The sequence below is a fragment of the Rhinopithecus roxellana genome, chromosome 21 (genome assembly GCF_007565055.1).
Source record: "Rhinopithecus roxellana isolate Shanxi Qingling chromosome 21, ASM756505v1, whole genome shotgun sequence".
Taxonomy (NCBI): domain Eukaryota; kingdom Metazoa; phylum Chordata; class Mammalia; order Primates; family Cercopithecidae; genus Rhinopithecus; species Rhinopithecus roxellana.
The window spans coordinates 46,810,679-46,834,469 of NC_044569.1; the positions used below are offsets into that span (position 1 = coordinate 46,810,679).

Consider the following 23,791-nt stretch of genomic DNA (forward strand, 5'->3'; position numbering starts at 1 on the left):
AAACATATTATTACATAAGTAATAAATGCTAAAAGAAGTAGGTATCAGGGCCAGGTGCGGTGGCTCACGTCTGTAATCCCAGCACTATGGGAGGCTGAGGCGGGCGGATCACAAGGTCAGGAGATGGAGACCATCCTGGCTAACACGGTGAAACCCCATCTCTACTAAAAATACAAAAAATTAGCCGGGCGCGGTGGCAGGCACCTATAGTCCCAGCTACTTGGGAGGCTGCAGGAGAATGGCGTGAACCCGGGAGGCGGAGCTGGCAATGAGCCGAGATCGCGCCACTGTACTCTAGCCTGGGCCAAAGAGCGAGACTCCATCTCAAAAAAAAAAAAAAAAAAAAAAAAATTAAAAGGAGGTATGTAACAAATTCAGTTTTAGATATCCTGAGTTTGAAGAGATGAGTAGAGAAGTTAGGCCTATCTGAAAGGCACTAACATATACAGGTATTACAATCAGGCAAGTAAAGAGTATTAAGAGGCAAAGAGTCAGCAAGAAGAGACAGCTGATTCTTGTACCTGCCTGCTGTGTTTTTCCTCTAGCCTTGCTATTAATTGTAAGCTGTCACCTGATGTTGACCACAGGCATAATAATCAATGGACTAGAAAGCCAAATAACCAAATTAAGATACTCTCTTAAATTAAACAGGCTGAATATTGGCCTGAGAGAAGCTCTCATGCAAATTCATACATTTTAGGTAAGGAGTGTTGACATTTTTTCTCAGATGTTTATTTTTGAATTGACTGTATTATATGTGTCAAACATACATTTTCTAGAAGTTATAAGTGTCTTTTATTGATCAGTGATCAATAAACTACTTACTATGGGAATATCTGAGAAAAGTGCTTAAAATTTTTTTTTTTTTTGAGACGAAGTTTCACTGTCGCCCAGGCTGGAGTGCAGTGGTGCGATCTTGGCTCACTGCAACTTCTGCCTCCTGGGTTCAAGCGATTCTCCTGCCTCAGCCTCCCCCCGAGCTGGGACTACAGGGGCACACCATCACGCCCAGCTAATTTTTGTATTTTTAATAGAGACAAGTTTCACCATGTTGGCTAAGATGATCTCGATATCCTGACCTTATGATGCGCCCACCCTGGCCTCCCAAAGTGCTGGGATTACAGGCATGAGCCACCATGCCCGGCGGAAAAGTGCTTAAATTCAACTAGGGGAGGGAGAAAAAAGCCGGGTCTGGTAATATATCACTAGGAAGAAACTCTAAACTTAGGTTTAAGGTGTTCATGGTTAGTGCAACTGTCTGCAACTAGACAGCAAGTTGAGGTTCTTCAAACTGAGGGCAGTTGGCAAACTTCCAAGAGCACAAAGGATTTATAAAGCAATAAAAGTAACAAAAAGATTTTTTTTTAACTTTTAAGATGAATTACAAAGGACAAATTGAGAGGTATGCTTCTTGTTTACCCATAAGTCTTAAGTTTAAATGTCATTTTGGTATGCCACCTTCAGTTTAAATGATCTTATTTAAAAATTACCCCTTTTGGATTAATAAATTAAAGGCTGTTAAAAGAAGAAATAATAAAGTACTATAGGTGGACATCAGTTTTTGTGTACCAGCATATATTTCCCCATTTGTAACACAGCCGTCTGATTTTCCAAGGAGAATCTCCCAATCTGGCCAGGTGGGACAATTCCCAGACTAATCAGAGCCACCCCCTGGCCACAGTGTTGTTTCTGATGGAAAAGAATCCAAGGCAGGCCAGTGACATAGCGCCAGCACTTCCGATGAAACTACAGAGAAAAAAAAAAAAAAAAAAAAGGCCCTCTTCATGCTTCCTTGAAGCTGGGAGTAGTTAGCCTGCAAACTACCTGAAGGGAAGCAAAGTCAAGAGCCCTGGTGATGCTGCTTGAAACCCTGGATATAGCAATCTGAGGTCAACTCTATCTCCAGATCAAGCCAATGAATTCCCCTTTTTACTTAAGTCTACTACACGTTCCCTGATAACAGAAACTGAATGACTAACATCCTTAGAAATAACAGCAATATAGTATAAACCACATAAACAATTAAATCAATCAGTAATTTAGTCGAGAATACATAGAAATAGTTACTTTAAAATAGCAGCTGTCAAACTCTCTGATCTCAGGATCCCTTTATTCATACTATTTTTCTGAGACTGAGTCTCAGTCTGTTGCCCAGGCTGGACTGCAGAGGCATGTTCTCAGCTCTCTGCAACCTCTGCTTCCTAAGTTCAAGTGATTCTCGTGCCTCAGCCTCCCAAGTGGCTGGGATTACAGACATGTACCACCATGCCCAGCTACTTTTTGTATTTTTAGTAGAGACAGGGTTTTGCCATGTTGGCCAAGCTGGACCTTTATTTATATTCTTAATTATTAAAGATATCAAATAGCTTTTATGTGGGCTATATACATCGATATTTATCACATTACAAATAAATACAACTACTAAAATTTTTGGTATTTGCTTTATTAATTCATTTAAAATAATAAACCCATTACATGTTAATATAAATAATAAGTTTATGAAAAACAGAATTTTCTAAAACAAAAAAGTTAAGAATCAGAGTAACACTGTTTTACACCTTCGCAAATTTCTCTTAATGCCTAGCTTAATAGGAGACAGCTGGATTCTCCTATGTGCTTCTGCACTAAATCTGTTATGATATGTTGTTTTGGTTAAAGTACATGAAGAAAATGTGCCTCACATGGACAGCTAATTGGAAGAGAGGAGTATTTTAATAGCCTTTTCAGAAAACAATGGATATTCATCTTTTATTCAACACCAAAACTCAAGTGGCAATTCTGAAAAGTTAGTTGCAATGTGGAATTCACTGTATCAATGAACTTTTTGGCTCTGATATATAAAAATCCATTTGTCTATGTTGTACTTTGAATGGATTGCCTACCCGTGCACGATTTTATAACATGAACTGGTCATTTGGGAAAATATTGGTCCAATGAGTTACACAGATCTTCGCAGTGTTGACACACTTCCTCATACTGCCCCCCCAACCCCAACCCCCACACACACATACACATACAGTCTCACTCTGTAGCCCAGGCTGGAGTGCAGTGGTGCAATCCTAGCTTACTCCAGCCTTGAACTCCCTGGCTCAAGCAATCCTCTCACCTGACCCTCCTGAGCAGCTAGACCTACAGGCACATGCCACTACACCTAATTTTTTATACGTTTTTGTAGAAACAGGGTCTCGAACTCTTAGCCAAAAGCAATTCTCCCACCTCCGCCTCCCACAGTGCTAGAAATATGGGTGTGCACCATTGTGCCTGGCCCAACATATTATTTTTAATCCCATTCCTTAATATCACCACCCATCTCATCAGAAAAGTCTTTAAGTATTAAGAAACTGGCAAGTCATAGTGACAGGAGTTTCCCAAAAATCTTAATTTTCACTTGAAACATTAGATTTTAGCACTGGCTATGTTTTCCTCAAAGTGGCCGGCTCACTTTATTCATTTCCAAGGAATTACCTGCCAAATACTCAAATCTAAATAGCTATCTGAGCTTATCTGTCATCCTGTCAAATAAAAATGGTGTCCCACTAAAAAGCAGCTAGCTCAGCTTGCAGCTCAATCACACAAGTGCCTTTCCTAGAAAAGAACACTGTACTTCAATGTGCAGAAATGCTTTATGCATACTTCCCATTTAATCACACTGAATATTAAAAAGACAAGTACTCCAGGGTAGAGATTTTTTAAATTACACCTTTTTACTGCTGCAGCAAGGGGATTATTAAGTGAAACCGGCATTTTTTTCAACTGCTTAATGTGTTTGACTATAAAGACTCATACGTTTGGCACAACTACCTAGAGTCATTTTAAAGTGCCAGCAATTTACCCACCACTGTTCCATACAAATGTCCTCACACTGAAAGGGCAAATAACATCTGTTTCATTATGAAAATAATTTTGATTTTGTGAACCCCTTAAATATAAGGATCCTAGGATCTCCAGGAGTCTGTGGACCACACTTTGGGAACCACTGTTTTAAAAGATGGTGGAAACCAAACTGAATTTTAATAACTGATAACTGAAAAATACATTTCATAAAACTTTTCTTGCTTTTTTTTCTTTTTTTTTGGAGACAGTCTCGCTCTGTCGGTCAGGCTGGAGTGCAGCGGCACGATCTCGGCTCACTGCACCTCCGTCCACGGGCTCAAGCAATTCTCCTGCCTCAGTCTCCCAAGTAGCTGGGATTACAGGCATGTGAGTAGCTGGGATTACAGGCATGTGAGTAGCTGGGATTACAGGCGTGTGCCACCATGTCTGACTAATTTTTATATTTTTAGTAGAGACAGGGTTTCACCATGTTGGCCAGGCTGGTCTCGAACTCCTGACCTCAGGTAATCCCCACACCTCGGCCTCCCAAAGTGCTGAGATTACAGGCGTGAGCCACTACACTCGGCCTCATTTCATAAAACTTTTAAATGAATGAGACTTTCAAGTCATCTAGCTTATTCCTTCAAAAGGGGATGTATCAAAATCCCCTGCAGGTTAGGCCAGCTCCACTAACTAGAATCAAGGGTGGGGCTGTACCTTTAAAAAGCACTCTGGAAGGCCGGGCACGGTGGCTCACGCCTGTAATCCCAGCACTTTGGGAGGCCGAGGCTGGTGGATCACGAGGTCAGGAGATCAAGACCATGGTGAAACCCCGTCTCTACTAAAAATACAAAAAAATTAGCCGGGCGTGTTGGTGGGCGCCTGTAGTCCCAGCTACTGGGGAGGCTGAGGCAGGAGAATGGCGTGAACCCGGGAGGCAGAGCTTGCAGTGAGCCGAGATTGCGCCACTGCACTCCAGCCTGGGTGACAGAGCGAGACTCTGTCTCAAAAAATAAAAATAAAAAAAATAAAAAGCACTCTGGAAGTCTGAGGTATTGTTAGTTTTACAAAGCATTGATCTAGTCTACAATCTTTACAAATTAAATACCATGAATATACACAACTGATTAAAAATACTAATTACACAGAAGTTGTATCATTTTTCCTTACAATTAGCCAGCCCTTCATTATTGCAACATCTATACACGTTCTTCCTTCAACTAGTTTTAGTAGGCATATTTATGACATAAGACACACCTAATGTGTTTATGTACAATGACTCCTGGCTTAGCTTACCCCATTATTTCCAGTCATCCTTTCACTAGATTATTCAATTTTTACAATGACTGGCCATCTACTGATAACATATGCTCTAGAATTCACTAGTGAATATCACTGACAAATATCCTTAATTCAGTTTATATTTAGAAATACATTTTTACTTGAAAAGACCTAAATAGCATACCTTCATCCATATTAAGATACAGAAATAATACCTTCCCATAAAAATAAATATTTAGTAGCAGTACTAGTTTTAAATCATAAATAAGATTTGGCTAGCCTGGGCAACAAAGCAAGACCCCCCCCCATCTCTACAAAACAATTTTAAAAAATCAGCCTGGCGTGGCAGTGCACGCCTGTAGTCCTAGCTACTCTGGAGGCTGAGGTAAGATCTCTTGAACCCAGAAGTTGAAGGTTACAGTGGGCTATGATGGTGTTACTGCACTCCATCCTGGGCAACCTGTCTCTAAAAAATAGATAAATAAAGCAATAAGGATAAGCATACTAAAATAAACAAAACCTTTAGAATCAAGAGGCACTTTTTAAAAATAACACAGATTCCCATGCCTCCTCCACTCCATTCCCATTCTGAAGCAAAATGTGTGTTGAAATCAGGTGGGAAAAAAATTTTTATTTTTTTAAATAGCTCTTCCAGAGACAGCGATGAAACTACTCCATAGCCCAGCACTTGTGAACTACTTCAGGTACGTAAATGGAGAGCTGAACATGCCCTAGATGATCCCTAAAGAAACTAGCTAGCTAGCCTAGCTGAGCAACTGTCTCGCAGTGTATAAGACCTGACGGAAAAGGCCCAACGCAACCTGCCTCTCAGAAACCAATTAAGTGACTAGTTAATTGGAGGCGCAAAAACGTATGGTTTACCAAGTAGATTAACCCCCTAAGAAGACAATTTGCATTGGGAGTTTGTTTTATTTATTTATTTATTTTAGAGACAAGGTCTCACTTTGTTGCCCAGGCTGGCCTTGAAATCCTGGGCTCAAGTGATCCTCCTGCCTCAGCCTCCAGAAGCGTTGAGATTATAGATGTGAGCCACTAGACCAGGCCCACAGGGAGTTTAGATGCTAACTTGGGGACTTAAAGTAATTAGTCTCTAAAAGGAGTACAAGTAAGCATTTGAGAATATACTTTAAAAGAAGACCGCCGGGCGCGGTGGCTCAAGCCTGTAATCCCAGCACTTTGGGAGGCCGAGACGGGCAGATCACGAGGTCAGGAGATCAAGACCATCCTGGCTAACATGGTGAAACCCCGTCTCTACTAAAAATACAAAAAAACTAGCCGGGCGAGGTGGCGGCGCCTGTAGTCCCAGCTACTTGGGAGGCTGAGGCAGGAGAATGGCGTGAACCCGGGAGGCGGAGCTTGCAGTGAGCTGAGATCCGGCCACTGCACTCCAGCCTGGGTGACAGAGTGAGACTCCGTCTCAAAAAAAAAAAAAAAAAAAAGAAGACCAACTTCCTATTTAAAATAGTGATGATATATTAACTTCTCATCATGGGAAATACAGCTTCCTAAAACTTACTACCAGACAGTTCAAATAAACTGAATGCAAAGAAAGAAACAGAGGAGAAAGGAATAGGTGACAGGAAGGGAGAGAGGAAGAAAGAAAGAAAAGAGACAGACACAGAAGCAAAGCAAATGTGGCAATACTTTCAAAAGACATGTTAAGATAGATGTATGAGACGACTACACTGTACATGTGTACATCACTGCATTAAAGAATGTAAAGCTAACACAAGTGAAACAGCTCAAAAGAAAAAGTCAGAGGACCCTAATGGCTCAATCACTGTGGAGGGCTAACCTGGCTGCACCCCAGACCCACCAAATAATAATTTCCGGGGCTAGAATTCAGGCATCAGTATTTTGTAAAGTTCCTCAAGGGATCTAAAAGTACAGCCAAGACTGAAAACTACTTGCCAGGCATGGTGGCTCATGCTTGTAATCCCAGCACTTTGGGAGGCTGAGGTGGGAGGATCACTTGAACCCAAGAGTTCAAGACCAGCCTGGGCAACGGAGGGAGACCCTGTGTCTACAAAAAATTTTCAAAAAATTAGACAGGTGTGATGGTGTGTGCCTGTAGTCCCAGCTACTGGGGCAGCTGAGATGGGATTGCTTGAGCCTGGGAGGTAAAGGCAGCAGTGAGCTATGATTGCAGCACTGCACTCCAGGCTGGGGTACTGAGCAAGATGGAAAGAAAAAGAAAAAAAAAGAAGGCTGGGCGCAGTGGCTCATGCCTATAATCCCAGCACTTTGGGAGGCTGAGGCAGGTGGATCACCTGAGGTCAGGAGTTCAAGAATAGCCTGGCCAAAATGGTGAAATCCCGTCCTCTACTAATAATACAAAAAAATTAGCTTGGCATGGTGGCGCACGCCTGTAATCTCAGCTACTCGGGAGGCTGAGGCAGGAGAATCGCTTGAACCCAAGAGGTGGAGGTTGCAGTGAGCCAAAATCGCACCATTGCACTGCACTCCAGCCTGGGCGACAAGAGCGAAACTCCGTCTCAGGAAAAAAAAAAAAAAAAAAAAAAAGAAAATAAAAGAAAAAGGGAGGGAGGGAGAAAGGGAGAGAGAAAGAAAGGAGAGAAAAGAAGACCATTGCCCTAAACGTTGGGAGTAAAAAAGCAATAAAAAGATGAATTCAACACATTTACAAATTTTCCAAACTGCAAAAAAATTCTCATTTGAAATATAAATAATGAAATACATTCTTTGAGCTGAATGGTCTTTACTGTTACCGCCAATTTTAAACTGATTAAAATGTTAACAGACCCTCTTTACAATTGGTCTTTGGTACTTATCTGATCTATGATATAATTTGCAGTAGCAACTTACCAAGGCTTAGATTATAAGACCCTTATAAACTGTAAGAATCCGACTATGCATCATCTTAGTTTTACGTATGTAAGCACTACCCTAGTTTTCATTCACTCTCATAATTAAACACAAATATTCCCGGATGCCAATTACACCATGCAATAGTGTCAAGGTGACACAACCTAAAATACCTTGTTCCTGAGAAACTGGAATTCAGTCAAATTTCCCATTACCAAAATTACACATTTTAGAAAGAGAAAACAAAATCCAAAAATTCTAAATCTGACTTACGATCAAGTATATGCTTGGCATATGTGATAATTTTATAAAACTGTATTAAATGCGGTATTATAGGACAGGCACAGTGGCTCACGCCTGTAATCCCAGCACTTTGGGAGGCCATGGCGGGCGGATCACCTGAGGTCAGTTGTTCAAGACCAGTCTGGCCAACATGGCGAAACCTCATCTCTACTAAAAATACAAAAATTAGCCAGGTGTGCTGGCACATGCCTGTAATCCCAGCTACTCGGGAGGCTGATGCAGGAGAATCGCTTGAACCTGGGAGGCGAGGTTTGCAGCGAGTGGAGATCATGCCTCTGCACTCCAGCCTGGACAACAGAGCAAGCCTCCATGTCAAAGAAAAAAAGAAAAAAAATGCTGTGTTATGCTGGTCTAAGTCTTTTAACTGTAGAAAACAATGAAACATTTTAGTCAGGTTACTCTTAAACACGATTAATGGTCAACTCGGAGTCACCATTCATCATCGCTTAAAGAAAAAAAAATTTTTTTGGCATAACTACACAGTCTTCTAGATCAACAAAATAAGAGAAATCCAAACATACATAATGAGCATTGAAATGGCTAATACAAGATGCTTAAAGAACCAGTCACTCAAAAAAAAAAATAACTGAATTAAAAATGAAAAAAATGGTTAGTCATGAACTAGAGAGGGATAAAATGAACTAAGTTTAAACATCGACAGAACAATATGTTTTCACCAAAATAGGCAAAAATTTAGACAAGCCTAAATATGCAATTTAAATATAATGAACCCTGTAGATTCTGTAGGGTTAACCTCCCTAGTAGAGGCCTCAGTAATTCACACCTCAATTAGAATAGTGCCTAATGATGTTACTATAACACTGGCTCAATCAGAAAAAAACTGCTTCCAAGTGGGAGAGCTGGAGTGTGACTGGGCAGCGTAAATTAGGTTAATTCTTGCTCCTTAATTTGGGGGGGGAAAGAAAAACTGAAGGGGAATACAGAAAAAGAATTCACACACAATCACTCGACTAAAATGTAGCTTAAGAAAGTGAAGCACAGGCTTTTAAAAATCATTCACGTAAAACTTATTCCAATTTTTTTTTTTTTTTGAAACGGAGTCTCACTCTGTCGCCCAGGGCTGGAGTGCAGTGGCGCGACCTCCGCTCACTGCAAGCTCCGCCTCCCGGGTTCACGCCATTCTCCTCCCTCTGCCTCCCAAGCGGCTAGGACCACAGGGGCCTGCCACCAGGCCCGACTAATTTTTTGCATTTTTAGTAGAGACGGAATTTCGCCGTGTTAGCCACTATGGTCTCGATCTCCTGACCTCGTGATCCGCCAGCCTCGGCCTCCCAAAGTGCTGTGATTACAGGCGTGAGCCACCCCGCCCAGCCAACTTACTCCAAAATATTTCAAAGTGACTTTCTCAGCACAAATTTTCATTAAGTCTGAAAAACATTTGCAGTTTGGTTTTTTCTAAACTCAAGATTTACACTGAAGGCAGTTACCTAAACAAACAGTCCCACTTCAAAAATAAAAAAACTAAGATGCAATAATTCTTTAAAACTCACCCAAAAACCTGGAAAGCAAAGAAAAAGCCACTTCTATTAATAGAGTCACAAAATGTTACAATTTTTATCTAAAGAAGCTTTTAGTTTTAATTCCAACAACTTAAAACCTACATAATTCACCACTATCTTTAGATCTAAAGCTACTCCAAATTATAAATGCTTGGCCTATCTATCTCTATTACATTTGTTCTGTAACAAACCCATTTAAGTAAACAAAATCATGACAGCATTATGGAAGAAACACTAATTTAAAAAACTGTATTTTTAAATGTTAATCATTTTACAGTTTGGAATATGTATTAATCATATCAGAACTTTCCAATATAAAGTCCTTAGCATTAAAAAAAAAGTACATTTTAGAACTTTCTATATTTCAACTGAAATGTATATATCTAGTCTCCGCAGGGTATGGCAAAAGTAATTTATGAAATCCACCATAAAAAGTATTCTAAATCTAATTATGAAATTACGCATTTCATTTTTTTTTTTTTGGAGACTAAATGGTTTTTGCCAGCAAAAAGTAATGAACCTACTTCTTAAACACCCGAGGAACCAAGCTGCTACTAAGACTAAAAGGATGCTAATTCTGGCAAAAGTCAAAGGTTATTAACAAAAATTAGCTAAGACCATATTATTGCAGAAAGGCAATTCAGGATAATTCCCCTATTATCTTGTTGTATTTATTATTCCTAAATAACTGGCAATTCCATCTTAAACTACGGTGCAAAACCTAAATGCATTAAGAAACTAATTTGGAAATAATAGTTTCCAAATTATAATGCATAAAAATGTTTTTTTTTAAATAAAAACAAACGTACTTAGGTTTTTGAGTGGAAACAGCTATCAATCTTCAATAGGGCTTTTTAAAGCCTCTGCACCAGCAAATAAACCTTTCACGTTAACTACACACTTGTCGCTTTGAAAATCTAGTTTGAGAAATCCTAACAGTAGTTTGGGACAAGTGATGGAGCCACCGCCCTCCACTCTACACCAATTTCACTCTCAGTACATGTAGCGCTAACAGTAAGATCAACTATGTCTTTTATTAGGAAGCATGTTTTATTGGGGGCAAGGAGGGGTTCAGTTAGGTGCTAAGAATGTGTCCTGCATACCGCCGTCACTCTCAACACTCAAAAAGTAAACATATCAAAGCCAGAAGCGTAAACTGGCATGACAAGACTAGGAAGAGAAAGTAGGGGACAAAGAGAAAACTGAAATTGGCTGGAGAAAATAAATTAAGACAATTTACAACTTTCATTTAGACCCTAAGGCAACACATTCCTGCCGACCCAACGCGCTCAGCCGGGGCGACCGTGAAACTACCCGAGAACAACAAAGAGGAGCGGCGGCCGCGGCAGGAGTCCCGTCTGACTTTAACTTGATTCTCCCACGAGCTGCAAGCGGAGGTGGGGGCCGGAGGGACGCAAGGCACCGCCGCCCGGCCCGGCTCGTCAGGCGGCCGCGGTCGCCCTCCCAGCGGCTTCCGCGCGCTCCCCGCCGCCGCCGCCGCAGCCGCAGCCGCAGCAGTCGGGAGCCCGCCCCGGGGCGGGGAAGCCGAGGGCGGGGTGCGCGGGCCCGGCCAGGGGAAGGGGAGGGGACATGGCGCGGTTACCTGGGCTCGGGCGGTGGCGAGGGGAGTCCGCTCTCCCGCCGCTGCTGGTCCGCGGACGCGCCGGGCCCGTCGCTTTCCCCGGCGGCCCGGAGAGCTCCTCGGCCCCCGCCCCGAGGCGTCCCGGCCAGGCCGCCCCTCCTCAGCGCCGCGCCGCTGCCCGCGCGGGCCGGACCGCCTCGAGCTCCCGGGCCGCCCCGCGGCGGGGGGCCTCTCTCGCTGGGCGCCTGGCTCCCCTCACCCGCTCCCACCCCCTGGGCGGCCGCGGAGCAGAAGGGAGGGCGGGAAGGGCCTCCCGAGGAGAACGGGAGGGCGCGAACGCAGGCTCCGCCACCCGAGCCGCTCCGTTACCGCAGCAGCGACGACGACCAGGGCCGTGTTGTTGCTGCCAACTTGTCGAGAACACACTGAGCATGCGCGCGCGGGGACCACATCCGGGTAATTTCAGGGTTTGGCCCTTTTCCCCCGCAGCTTTCCTTTCTCCCGGCTGTCGCCGCCTCCCGCCCCAAGTGACGGCGAGAGTCGCTCTGCGCAGGCGCCTGCAGGGCAGCGCCAGCCGAGGGGCGGCTCTGAATCCCGGCCTGGGCCTGGGCCTCCGCGCGGGCACAGGCGAAGGCCTGCTTGAGGGAGTGGTCGCCGGGAAAATTGGCATCTCTTGGCAAAAAAGTTCCCAAGGAGCGCGGGAGAGCTCGGCGTAGAGTGGGCGTCCAGTAAGTGTTTATAAATAGCTATTAGCCCGGCCTTCGTTGTTTGTTTTGTTCTGTGTTGAGGACCTGCGTAGGCACAAAAATTGGCCTTCAACCACCGGTGGACAGCTCTGGGGAGAAGGTGGCTAGGTTGTAGGAGTTCACTTAGGGAAGAAACAGACGCCGGCCACACCTTCCTTCCCTTTCTGGCAGCCCCAAATCACGAGCCCCAGAGGTGTTTGAACTCGAGAGACGCACAGAACAGTCAAGGAATCACATATTGAAGAGCCTTGCCAGGCGTTGCAAGTGTGAGTGGATTTTGTTGGAAGAGATGTAGGCGCACTCTCTGAGCTGGAGGGGAACTTCGTATCCTAGGACACACCTGTTAACTAGGTTACCTGTTTGGTGGGGGAAGGCACAGGCTCTGCTTTTGACTTTATGCTTCTTTTATTTCATATTTTTTACAAGACGCATGCATTTCTTTTTCATTTAAAACACATTAATGATTTATTTTCAATTTATTTTCACCAACCAGGAACTACTTTGGACTTTTAGTCCCTCCAAAACTAATGATTAGCCAGTTCTAAAGTCATTTCTTAGGTCACGTCGCCCAGAAACTCTACACCCACCGCACGCCTTCACCACTCATACTCATTGCTTCATACTATCCTCCACATCACTGCCTGGGCCATTCCGTCTTTTACCAGAAAGCTCCTTAAGCTCCAAACTGGTGTTCTCTTACTCCTGGGATTTATGAAGACCAGTTTTAAGGGAATTCATTTCCACATCTTCCACTGCTGTATGTTCTATTTTCTAAAATTGCCCAGCTTAAGAAAGGAGCTGAGGACACAGCATCCCCTTTCAAAACTGTCCTCCCACCTTACAAAAGAAAGTCAAAATTCTCACCCATTACTAATGTGCATTGGATCAATGCAGTACTTCCCCAGCAATCCAAAAGGGACAATTCAAAAATCGGTATCTATGCTGAGAAAGTAAATGACCTTAGTGAATGGATATTAAATTATTTTTCAAGTCAGATAGTTTTCAAATCTTTTCTGTCATCGAAACTGAAGGAAGATCTGTCAGCTGATAGATTACAAAACATGATTTGGTAATAGATCAATATGTGATTCTTAGGTAATATACTTCAGAAGAAGTTTTTTAAACATTGAGACATCGTTATAACTAAACTTCTTCCATTCCGTCTGTATTAGTTACCTATTCCTGTATAACAATATCACCACAAATATAGAAGCTTGAAACAACAAACATTTATGATATTACAGTTTCTCTGGGTCAGGAGTCCAGGCATGGCTCAGCTGGGTCCTCTACAAAGTGAGGCTGGAACAAAGGATCTGCTTCCAAGCTCATGTGGTTGTTGGCACCATTCAGTTCCTTGCATGCTGCAGGACTGAGGGCCTCGGTCCCTTGCAGGCTGTTGGTCCCTCTGTTCCTTGCCATGTGGTCCTCTCCATAGGGAAGCTAACAATATGGCAGCTTGCTTCTTCAAAGCCAGCAACGGGGAGAGTCTCAGCAAGACACTGGTTTCAATCTTATGTAACATCATCACATACACAGTGTCACTCATACTGTGTCACCTTTGCCATACATTGCTGGCCAGAAGCAAATCACAGGCGCCACCTACACTGAAGGGGAAGGAAACACAAAAGCTTGAACACCAGGAGGCGGGGATCATTTGGGGCCTGTTTAGAATCTACCACACCATCTATTTATTTATGCAAATGATATTCACTATAAGCTCAACCTCTTCTCAGAATTTCCCTTCAGGTTCCCTTCACCTTTTTACTTAAGGGAAACCCAACTTTGCCCTGGGACACTGCGCTTTCTTCCACCTATCAAGTAGTGGCAACGGTGTTTTCAGCCTTCAACCTCTTAGTGCCTGGAGGTGAGGTAGGTTTCCTTCTTGCTTCTCAACATTGCTTCCAGGCCATCCCCCTCCTCCTCTAAACCAGCAACTTTAAATCTTGCTATCCAATACCTCTATCGCTGACCTCACCCCACTTCATCTCTGCACAATTTGCTCCTGTCAGTCACTCCAATGCCACTTCTGTCCTAGTGCTAGGTGGTTATAAGATCTTCCCAGTACCCTGGCCTCTCAGTTCCTTTTATTCTTCAAGGATCTTCTCTCATTGCTTCAATTTTATGATCTTACAGTTTCTCTGGGTCAAGAGTCCAGGCATCACTTGGCTAGGTCCTCTACAACGTGAGGCTGGGACAGAGGATCTGCTTCCAAGCTCATGTGGTTGCTGGCAGCATTCAGTTCCTTGCAGGCCTCAGGACTGATGGCCTCAGTCCCTTGCTGGCTGTTCGCTGGAGACCCCCACTGTTCACCATTAACCTCAGGTAGACCGTTAGTGCTGTCCAGCAATTCTCTTACACTTCTCTGCTCCACTCTTCTGGATTTTGTACCTTCTCTGTCCTCTAACTTATACATCCTCCCCTTGATCATTCTGGATTTTGTACCTTCTCTAACTTCTAACTTGCACATACCCTAACTAAGCCACTTCCTCCCATGGTCATAATCACAGTAGCCTTATCGAACTCTGCAACTTCTTCATTATCTCAGTTTCAAACATCTCATACCCTGATCACCACCTCAGTTTTCCAGGTCACTCCCTGTAGTACTCTAACTGCGACAATTCTTGAACCCCTCATATCTGCTCTCACCCAGCCTCAACCCCTGGCCAATCACAATCACTCTTACAAATGCCCTCAGCCCCCTTGCCTTTCTCTCCCTTTGTTGTGCTTGCCTGGCAAAGCCACAACCCTGATGCAAGCTAGCGCCCATGCATCTGAATGTGGCAAGAGAAGAACGCAATCACACTGACTACTTTCACTTTAATTTCATCACCAGGAACCTCAGGCAGACCCTTAGTGCTGTCCAGCAATCCTCCTTCCCTCCTCCATTCTTCTGGAGTTTGTACTTTCTCTGTCCTCTAAGTTGCACATCCTCCCCTCCATCATTCTCAATTAATAGCCTTTTTTGAGAAAATTGAAGCAATGAGAGAAAAAATTCCACAGAGTCTCAGCATCACCCACACCCACATGCCAGCCTCTACTTTGCCTTCCCCACCCTCACATGGTTGAATTGCCATGCTCCTAGCTAAAGGAGCATTGTCACCAACACATAGATTCCAGTCCTATCTTGCCTAATCGGTATCCTCGCTGTCACTCCAGCAATTATCCCCCTATTCTATATTATCAATATTTCTCTACTGGGTCATTCTGGTAAGTTTACCAGCAGCTGTGATTTTTCCAGTCCTACAGATTCTTCTCTTGGACCTATTTCTACTGTCAGCTATCACCCATTTCTCTACTCCCTTTACAAGAAAACTTCTAAAAGAGTTTTCTATACTTTATCTGCAGTTCTTCTCCCATTCTACAACAGCAGAATACATCCCATACAATACCATTTATATAAAGTTCAAAAACATGTCAAGCATGATACGTATGTTAAGACTCCATACATACGTAGTAGAATCATTACATGTGAGGTACACATGTGGCGTATTTTAGGTCATCAGCTGAGTGTTAGGTCTCCCATCCTCTCTTAAACTCCATTCATGCTTTCATCCTTACCACACTATCAAAACTACTCTTGTGAAGGCCAACAAAGAACTTCACACTGGCTAAACCCAATGATCTAGTCTCAGTTCTCATCTTGATTGACTTATCTGTAACAGCTGACACAGCTGATCACTTGATTCTCTTTTATTAACCACATCTTCTTGGTTTTTCTTCTTCATTCATGGTTCCTCCTTCCCTGTCGTCTTTGCTGGATTCCATCTCTTCTCTCAAACCCCCTAACTGGGGCTCATTCCTTGAACTCTTTTTCTTTTTCTTTTTCTTTTTTTGAAACAGAGTCTCTGTCACCCAGGCTGTAGTGCAGTGGCACGATCACAGCTCACTGCAACCTCTGTCTCCCAGATTCAAGCAATTCTCCCTGCTTCAGCCTCCCAAGTAACTGGGATCACAGGCACCCGCCACCACACCCGGCTAATTTTTGTATTTTTAGTAGAGACAGGGTTTCGCCTTGTTGGCCAGCCTGGTCTTGAACTCCTGACCTCAGGTGATCTGCCTGCTTCAGCGTCCTAAAGGGCTGGGATTACAGGTGTGAGCCACTGTGCCTGGCCCCTTGAACTCTTTTTAATCTATACTCATTTCCTTGATCACATCCAGTCTCCTGACTTTCAATACCATCTAAGATATATATCATCATATATGATGACAACTCCTAAATTTATATCTCCAGCTCAGACCTCTTACCTGAACTCCAGATTCTGATATCCTCAAACACATCACAAACTGAACAATATTCTCCCTCAAACCTGTTGAGCCCACTAGCTTTCCAATCTCATTTGATAACTCTATTGTGCAAGTTGTTCAGACCAAAAACCCTGAGTAGTTTCACTTTAATTTCATCACCATGAACCTCAATGTAAATCCTTAGTGCTGTCCAGCAATTCTAGATTCCCCTTGTTTTCTCACACGCATGTCTAATCCACAGAGCATCCCTAACCACCTCCACTGCTACTCCCCGGTCTGAGCCACCATCATCTCATCTTTGGATTCATCTTCTAAAAGCTCTCCCTGTTCTCATGCTTGCCTCTTCCCAACGTAATAGCTAGAGTGATCGTTTTAAAACATAAGTCAGGACTGGGCGCGGTGCCTCATGCCTGTAATCCCAGCACTTTGGGAGGCCAAGGCGGGTGGATCACGAGCTCAGGAGATTGAGACCATCCTGGCTAACACGGTGAAACCCGGGTCTACTAAAAAATACAAAAAAATTAGCCGGGCGTGGTGGTGGGCACCTGTAGTCCCAGATACTCGGGAGGCTGAGGTAGGAGAATGGCATGAACCTGGGAGGTGGAGCTTGCAGTGAGTGGAGATTACGCCACTCCACTCCAGCCTGGGCGACAGAGCGAGACTCCATCTCAAAAAAAATAAATAAGTCAGATATCTTCTCTCTGCTTAAATCCCTACGTTAAATGATCCTCATTTCATTTAGAGTAAAAATCTACATCCTTACAATAGTCTAAAGGGTTCTATAAGATGAGTACCACCACTCCACCCCTGAGCATTACTTCTCTAATCTCATCTCCTATCAGTCATTCTCCAATATGTTCTAGCCTTCCCAATCTCTTTTCTAGTCCCTAGAAGATGCCAGCCATGCCCCCAAGTTAGGGCCTCTGCACTGGCTGTGCCCTCTGCCTTGTACATGTTTCCCCTGATATCTGCATTGCCAACTCTCTCACCCCCTTTGGTCAAAAGTTACCTCATTGAAGCCTACCCTGACCTTTTAAAAATCACAGCCCATTCTTAACTTTCACAGCACACCTAAAGCCCCTTTACCCTGCTTTTTCTTTTGCTATAGCACTTCTGACATACTAATATGATTTACTCATGTGTTGTGTTTATTGTTTATTGCCTATTACCCCGGACTAGAATGTAAGCTCCATGAGGGCAAGGATTTATCTGTAGTGTTTATCAGTGTATCACAAGTGCCTAAAGTAGCTATTGACACATAGGAGATGCTCAATAAATATTTGTTGAATGAATGAACAAGGTATTTTGTGTTTCTATCCATAGAAGTGAAAACTAGGACTAGGTTTGACCCAATTCTATTTCATTCAGCAAAAATATCCTTTAATTTTAATAGATACCAAAATATGTAATACTTTGTGTCATTTAGATCAATTAGGTATTAAAATTATGCAATCAAAATGAGCTTTTTAAGCTTATCAGAGTCAGTCAATAATTTTCTTTAAAAAAAAAATTGTAGGGAAGTGCGGTAGGTTGATCAATAAAAGACTCTCCAGCTTAAAATATTATATTAAAATGTTCAGGGGTAACTGGAATGGAAGTACAAGATAAGAAAAATAAAGACTGATGTAAAATTTACTTTAAAGAAAAGCTTGTTCATGTATTTTTTAAATGGATGATAGATGCATTATGATCTTTAAATTTCCTTGGATACATTTAAAGAATGATGTAGCAATCTTATTTTAAAATGCCAATACTTAAGCCAGAAATAACAACCCTTATTAAATAATAGGTTTGTTAAATAATAATTTATAATTTAAATTAAATAATTTAAACTTGTGATGAAACATTTTAGATATGACCTTTAAAAGTACAAGAAGAAACAGTTTTAGCCAAGCATGATGGCTCATGCCTGTAATCCCAGCTACTCAGGAGGCTGAGGCGAGAAGATTGCTTGAGCCCCGGAGTTTGAGGCTGCAGTGGGCTGTGATCATGCCACTGCACTCCAGCGTAAGTGACAGAATGAGACCCTATCTCTTATTTAAAAAAAAAAAGAAAAGAGAGAGAGAAGGAAGGAAGGAGAGAGAAAGAAAGAAAAAGGAAAGAAAGGAAGGAAGAAAGAACAAAACACAGTTTTTCAAATTTCTTGTAGGAGAAAAGCAAGCAAGAAATCTTGAAGACCATAGTTCCAAAGCACTCAAAGGGAGCCAAGCTACTGCCAGTTCCACATAGATCTCTGATAGGGGCAGGCAAAGGCTTGAAAGGTTTATTTTCCTTTTGTTTTATTTAATGGTTTCACCTCTTATGAATAGGAGCTTCCTAAGGGTGAGGAGAATATAGAAGTTTAATCTTTTCATCCTAGGGATGGAGACAGAGTGCTCTTCCCTCAAGCAAAGGACCTCCTGGCACAGGTTAGCATCATGATATTTTAGTGTCAACCCAATGCTTTGGGTTTTGTTTTGTTTTGTTTTTTAGAGATGGGGTCTTGCTGTGTTGCCTTGGCTGGACTCAAACTCCTGTGTTCAAGTGATCCTCCTGCCTCAGCCTCTTGAGTAGCTGGGGACAGGCACGCACCACTGCACCCAGTTTAACCCAGTGATTTTTAAAATAATTCCAGTTACTCCTGAAAATTACTTAACATCGATTAACCTAAACATTACAAGTGATTCCCACATTCCTAAAAGCACTAAAATAAAGTCTGTCATCTCTTTGTTTTAAAGTATACAGCCATAGAAATGTATTACCTATTCAAAATATTAGGTTGAAACTTGATTCAAACTTGAGATTCAAAATGACTGGAATCCAGGCTGTGTCTGGAATATCTTTGTTCCTGTCCTTAGGATTCAGTGGTCCTCTAGGAAGGGTGCCCTGCTATGTCAGAGTTGGCTGCCCTTTCTTTTTGCTCCCAGACTAGGCTGTGAGTTCCCTGAAGATAGAGGTTCTCCTTCCCCCACATTCTCTGAGTGCCCAACACTGGGCTTGCCCATGGCAAGTGTCAGAGAAGTGAGAGATGAGGCTGGGAAGATGGATCTGGGGCCAGGCAACAAAGGAAGCCGTGCTGATGAATTGAACTCCATTCAGGACCAGATATGCTTAGATTTTTTTCTTCTTTTTTTACAATCTTATTGAGGTATAATTTACATATTATAAACTTGACACAGTGGACAATTTGATACATTTGGGCAAATATATCCAATGTGCAACCACCACTACCAATCAAATATTAGAACACCTCTATCCCTCCAAAAAGTTCCCTTATGCCCCTTTGCAGTCAGTGCCACCTCCCAGCCATATGTTCCTGTCCCCAGGCAATGACTGCCATGCTGTCTGTTCCTAAGGCTTTGTTTTTTCTAGAATTTCACATAAATGGAATATTTCCATATGCAGTCTTTTGTATTTGGGTTCATTCACTCAGTGTGTTGTTTTTGAGATCCAGAATGTTACTGTGATCAGTAGTTCCTTTTTATTGCTTAGTAGTATTTCATTTCATGTATATGCAAATCCACAGAAACAGGTAGATTAACAGATTAGTGGTTGTCAGGGGAATTGGGAGTTATAGGGTTTCTTCATGAGGTGATGGAAATTTCTGGAATTGGATAGTGCTGAGAGTTGTACAACATTGTAAATATACTAAGAGACACTGAATTATACACTTTTAAATGGTTAAAATGGTGAACTTTAGGAAAATTTTATGCTTAAAAAGCTAGATTTTAGCAAAAAAAGCTAGATTTTAGCAAGCACCACAAGCATGTTACAAGCGAATAACCTTTGCAGTCTCACTGACTTGATTCAAGTCCCCATGTCACTCCTTACTAGCTATGAGACCTTGGACAAATGATTCTAAGTCTCAGATTCTTCTTCTGTGAAGTAGGGGTAAAAATACAGCCCATCTCACAGAGCTGCAGTAAAAACAAAATGAGACAATGCGTGTGAAGCACTTGGCATGGCGCTGACAAGTGCCCGATCAGTGGCAGCTTCTTGTTTAATCCACCTGCACCTGCCATGTGTCAAGCCCATTACGTGTCTTCATCTATTTGATTCAACATGAAGGAGGGACTATTCCCAATTTAATAGCGATGAAACCGAACCATTAAGAGATTAAAAAGTAACTTGTCCCCATATTGAGGGACATTCTGTAACATAACTAGTCTATAATTTTCAAAAATGTCAATATCATAAAAGACAAAGCCTGAGGAACTGTTCCAGATTAAAGGAGACTAAATACACAGGACAATTAAATGTCATACATGATTCTGAATTGAATCTGGGGAAAATTTTTGCTACAAAGGACCTTATTGGGACAATAGACATGATTGGAAAATAGCTTATAGATTAGACTATAGATATATTATAGATTATAGATTAAATATAATAGACTATAGATTAGATAATAGTATTGAGTCGGCGTTAGGTTTCCTGATTTTGATAACTGTAGCATGCAGGACAGAACTAGGGCGAGACAACAGAGGTTCCTAGGGTACAAAGTTGAAGGAAGCCCTCTTGAAGGGCCACCCAGGCTCAGGCCTTGTTAGCCTCCCTCTAGTTCTAGCCCTGGTGTTGTCGTGTAGGAAAATGTCCTTGTTATCGGAGCTACACACTGAAGTCTTGAGGGTAAAGACATGCCAGTATATACAATTAACTCTCTAATAATTCAGGAATAATCATCATACATAGGTAGAGAGAGAAAAAAAAGATAAAGTATACATTGCAAAATGTTAATAGTTGGTGAATCTAGGTAAAGTATTTACAGAAGTTCTTTGTACTATTCTTGCGACTTTTCTGTGAGTTTGATTTTTTTTTTTTTTTTAATTTTAGGTCACTTGTCCCTGTGATGAAGTTCACAGCAGAGCTGGAATTTGAACTCTCTGCCCACAATGTGTGGCATGGTGCCACCTTGCAACCCAAATAGCTCTACCCTGAAGCCAGGGCTGGGAGGGCCTCCTGATCAGATGCTCAGAGCAGCATTTCTCCTACTTTAACATGCACACAGATCACTTGGGGAGCATGTTAAAAAGTCCATCCTGATTCCTTGGATCTGAGGGTGGGCTGGAGACTCTCCATTTTAATAAGCTCTCAAGTGAGGCCAATACTGCTGGTTCCAGAGGCAAAGCCCTAGACTCCAGGGTCTAGACCTATATAGGGCCTAAAATCCAAAATGTATTGGGAAGGGGAATAATGGAACACAAATTATTTAGGAGACAGTTCACAGTCATGATTCTACCCACCTAAAATGCTTTTTGATAAAAGTTGAATTTTCAGACATCATTTCCACTGAATAAACATGTAGAGTGACCCTACTGGGTGCCGTATCTTAGAATTCAGAATTGAATGGCAATGGACATGAACTGAAACAGAGTTTACTCAGTTTTTCCCTTCCCCCAGTAGACGCCAGATCAGACTTACATCTAGACAGATTTTAGTCCCTCAGGTGAATTTCACATCTAACAGTTTCCCTCAGTGTCACAGGTACAAGAGAGAACATCGCAAGCAGGGAGTGCTGGAAATGACAAGTTCATCAAAAACAAAAACCCTGCCAGGCACAGTGGCTCACGCCTGTAATCCCAGCTCTTTGGGAGGCCGAGGCAGACCATTTGAAGTCAAGAGTTTGAGACTAGCCTGGTCAACATGGCAAAACCCCGTCTCTGCTAAAATACAAAAATTAGCCAGGCATGGTGGTATGTGCCTATAATCCCAGCTGCTCAGAAGGCAGAGGCAGGAGGATCACTTGCGCCAGGGAGGTGGAGGTTGCACTGAGCTGAGATTGTACCACTGCACTCCAGCCTGGGCAACAGTGCTATGGTGTCATTTCAGTGATAAAATCTAATGAATATCTGTGTTACTTTTTTTAGCTTTCAACTCTGAGGAGGAAAACAATCTACCTAAACAACACCAAATTATTTTCATATTCTTTAAACATTTTTCTTATTTATTTATTTATTTATTTATTTATTTATTTTAATTTATTTATTTATTTATTTTTGAGAGAGAGTCTCACTCTGTCACTCAGGCTGGAGTGCAATGGCCCGATCTTGGCTCACTGCAACCTCCGCCTCCCAGGTTCAAACAATTCTCCTGCCTCAGCCTCTTGAGTACCTGGGATTATAGGTGCTCACCACCACACCCAGCTAATTTTTGTATTTTTTAGTAGAGATGGGGGTTTCACCATGTTGGCCAGGCTGGTCTTGAACTCCTGACCTCAGGTGATCCGCCCACCTCGGCCTCCCAAAGTGCTGGGATTACAGGCATGAGCCACTGCGCCCAGCCTCTTTAAGCATTTTTCTTGGGAGACAACCTTCAGGAAAAATAATTAGCTTAGACCAAAATCACAGTTACTATTTTTTTAAAACTTTTAAGAATAATCAAGAGTTACCTTTTTGAGGTAAGAATTAGGCCCAGCAGATGGGTATTGAAGAGAGGAGACTGTGAGTTCTTCGGTGAGCACAGACCACATGTCTGCTCCTCAGGACAAGCTGTGTATAAGGGGCAGAGAAGGGAGGGGATTCCAAGATGGAAAATCCATCACTGTTCTGAGGCTCCCAGAACACTTGCCCTTCTTAAGGGTCTGTTGTCCCTTTCTCCCAGAGCTGCTGCTGCCTCTCTGCTTTTCCTTCTTCCCCTTTCCTTTCCCTAGCCAACATTCGCTTCCCCGGCACTTCTGACATGCTTCTCCCAGCTGCTGCCCTTGAACTGCCACCCCCTTCCTTCCCTCTGTACCGGCTCCCAGGATGAGCTGGGGCACAGTGCTTTCTCAGGTTGAAGGAGCCTCCTCCAGGGCTCAAGTACCAAGGCATCTACATCTTTAATCAGGAAGGAAATAAGAGCACCACATAACCCTGGCCATAGGTGTTTCCCTCCCTCCTCTTCAGGGAGGCTGGTTCCCAGGTCACCTCCTACCTGGTTTAAAAATAACATCCCTCATCTTTAAGAAAAATGCTGTGGTTCAAAAGCCCCTCTGGGCCCAGCTGCCTTCCCCAGTACACAGATCATCCCCATTGCCAGGGAGCTGCAAAGTGGCTCTGAACTTGCCGGAGGCTACACTTTTTAGTTAGAATGCGGGTCCTGACTGCAGGCCTAACCACAGTCCACAAAAGCTCTTCAGAAAGTGTCCTTTGTTGGTAGGTATGACACAAAGGCCCAGGAATGCGGCTTACACAGTCCTGACCCTACAGCTGGCCCTCCATCCTCACTGCTCTCCCAGGAGAAGGTGGGAACTGGCTTCTTCAGCCAAGGACAAAGCCGCGGTGGACAATCGCAGGCCCAGGCCCAAGGTTTGCCCTCCCTCCTGCCTCCATCTTTACAAATCTCACTCATGCATGATGCCAACTCCCCTCCTACTGATGACTCCATCTCCTCCACTGATCTCATCCAAACAACCTCAAGCCAGTCCACTGGCACTTGATTTTGTAGCCTTGTGTGTATACATTCCACTTCATTATGAGACAGTAGAATAGAGGCTA

At 42.9% G+C, this 23,791-nt stretch overlaps 2 protein-coding genes across 3 annotated transcripts in view; one reads left to right on the top strand and one right to left on the bottom strand.

Moving 5' to 3' along the window:
* The window catches only part of SMAD4 (SMAD family member 4), a 58,872-nt gene extending 47,369 nt beyond the window's left edge, over positions 1-11,503 (bottom strand). For both annotated transcript variants that reach the window (XR_004055645.1, XM_010376786.2), the window contains exon 1: positions 11,368-11,503. The gene's annotated coding sequence lies outside the window, so the exon portion shown is untranslated. The remainder of the gene's footprint in view (positions 1-11,367) is intronic.
* Positions 11,355-21,890, top strand: LOC115895475 (translation initiation factor IF-2-like). Its single transcript, XM_030925824.1, has 2 exons — positions 11,355-11,802; positions 21,150-21,890. The coding sequence occupies exons 1-2, from the start codon at positions 11,355-11,357 to the stop codon at positions 21,164-21,166; spliced, it is 465 nt and encodes a 154-aa protein (XP_030781684.1). The 3' UTR covers positions 21,167-21,890.
* The last annotated feature ends 1,901 nt before the right edge of the window (positions 21,891-23,791 follow it).

What these genes read in the sequence shown, in the direction of transcription:
- LOC115895475 (XM_030925824.1), top strand. Translation starts at nt 11,355, where the DNA reads ATGGCGCGGTTACCTGGGCTCGGGCGGTGGCGAGGGGAGTCCGCTCTC.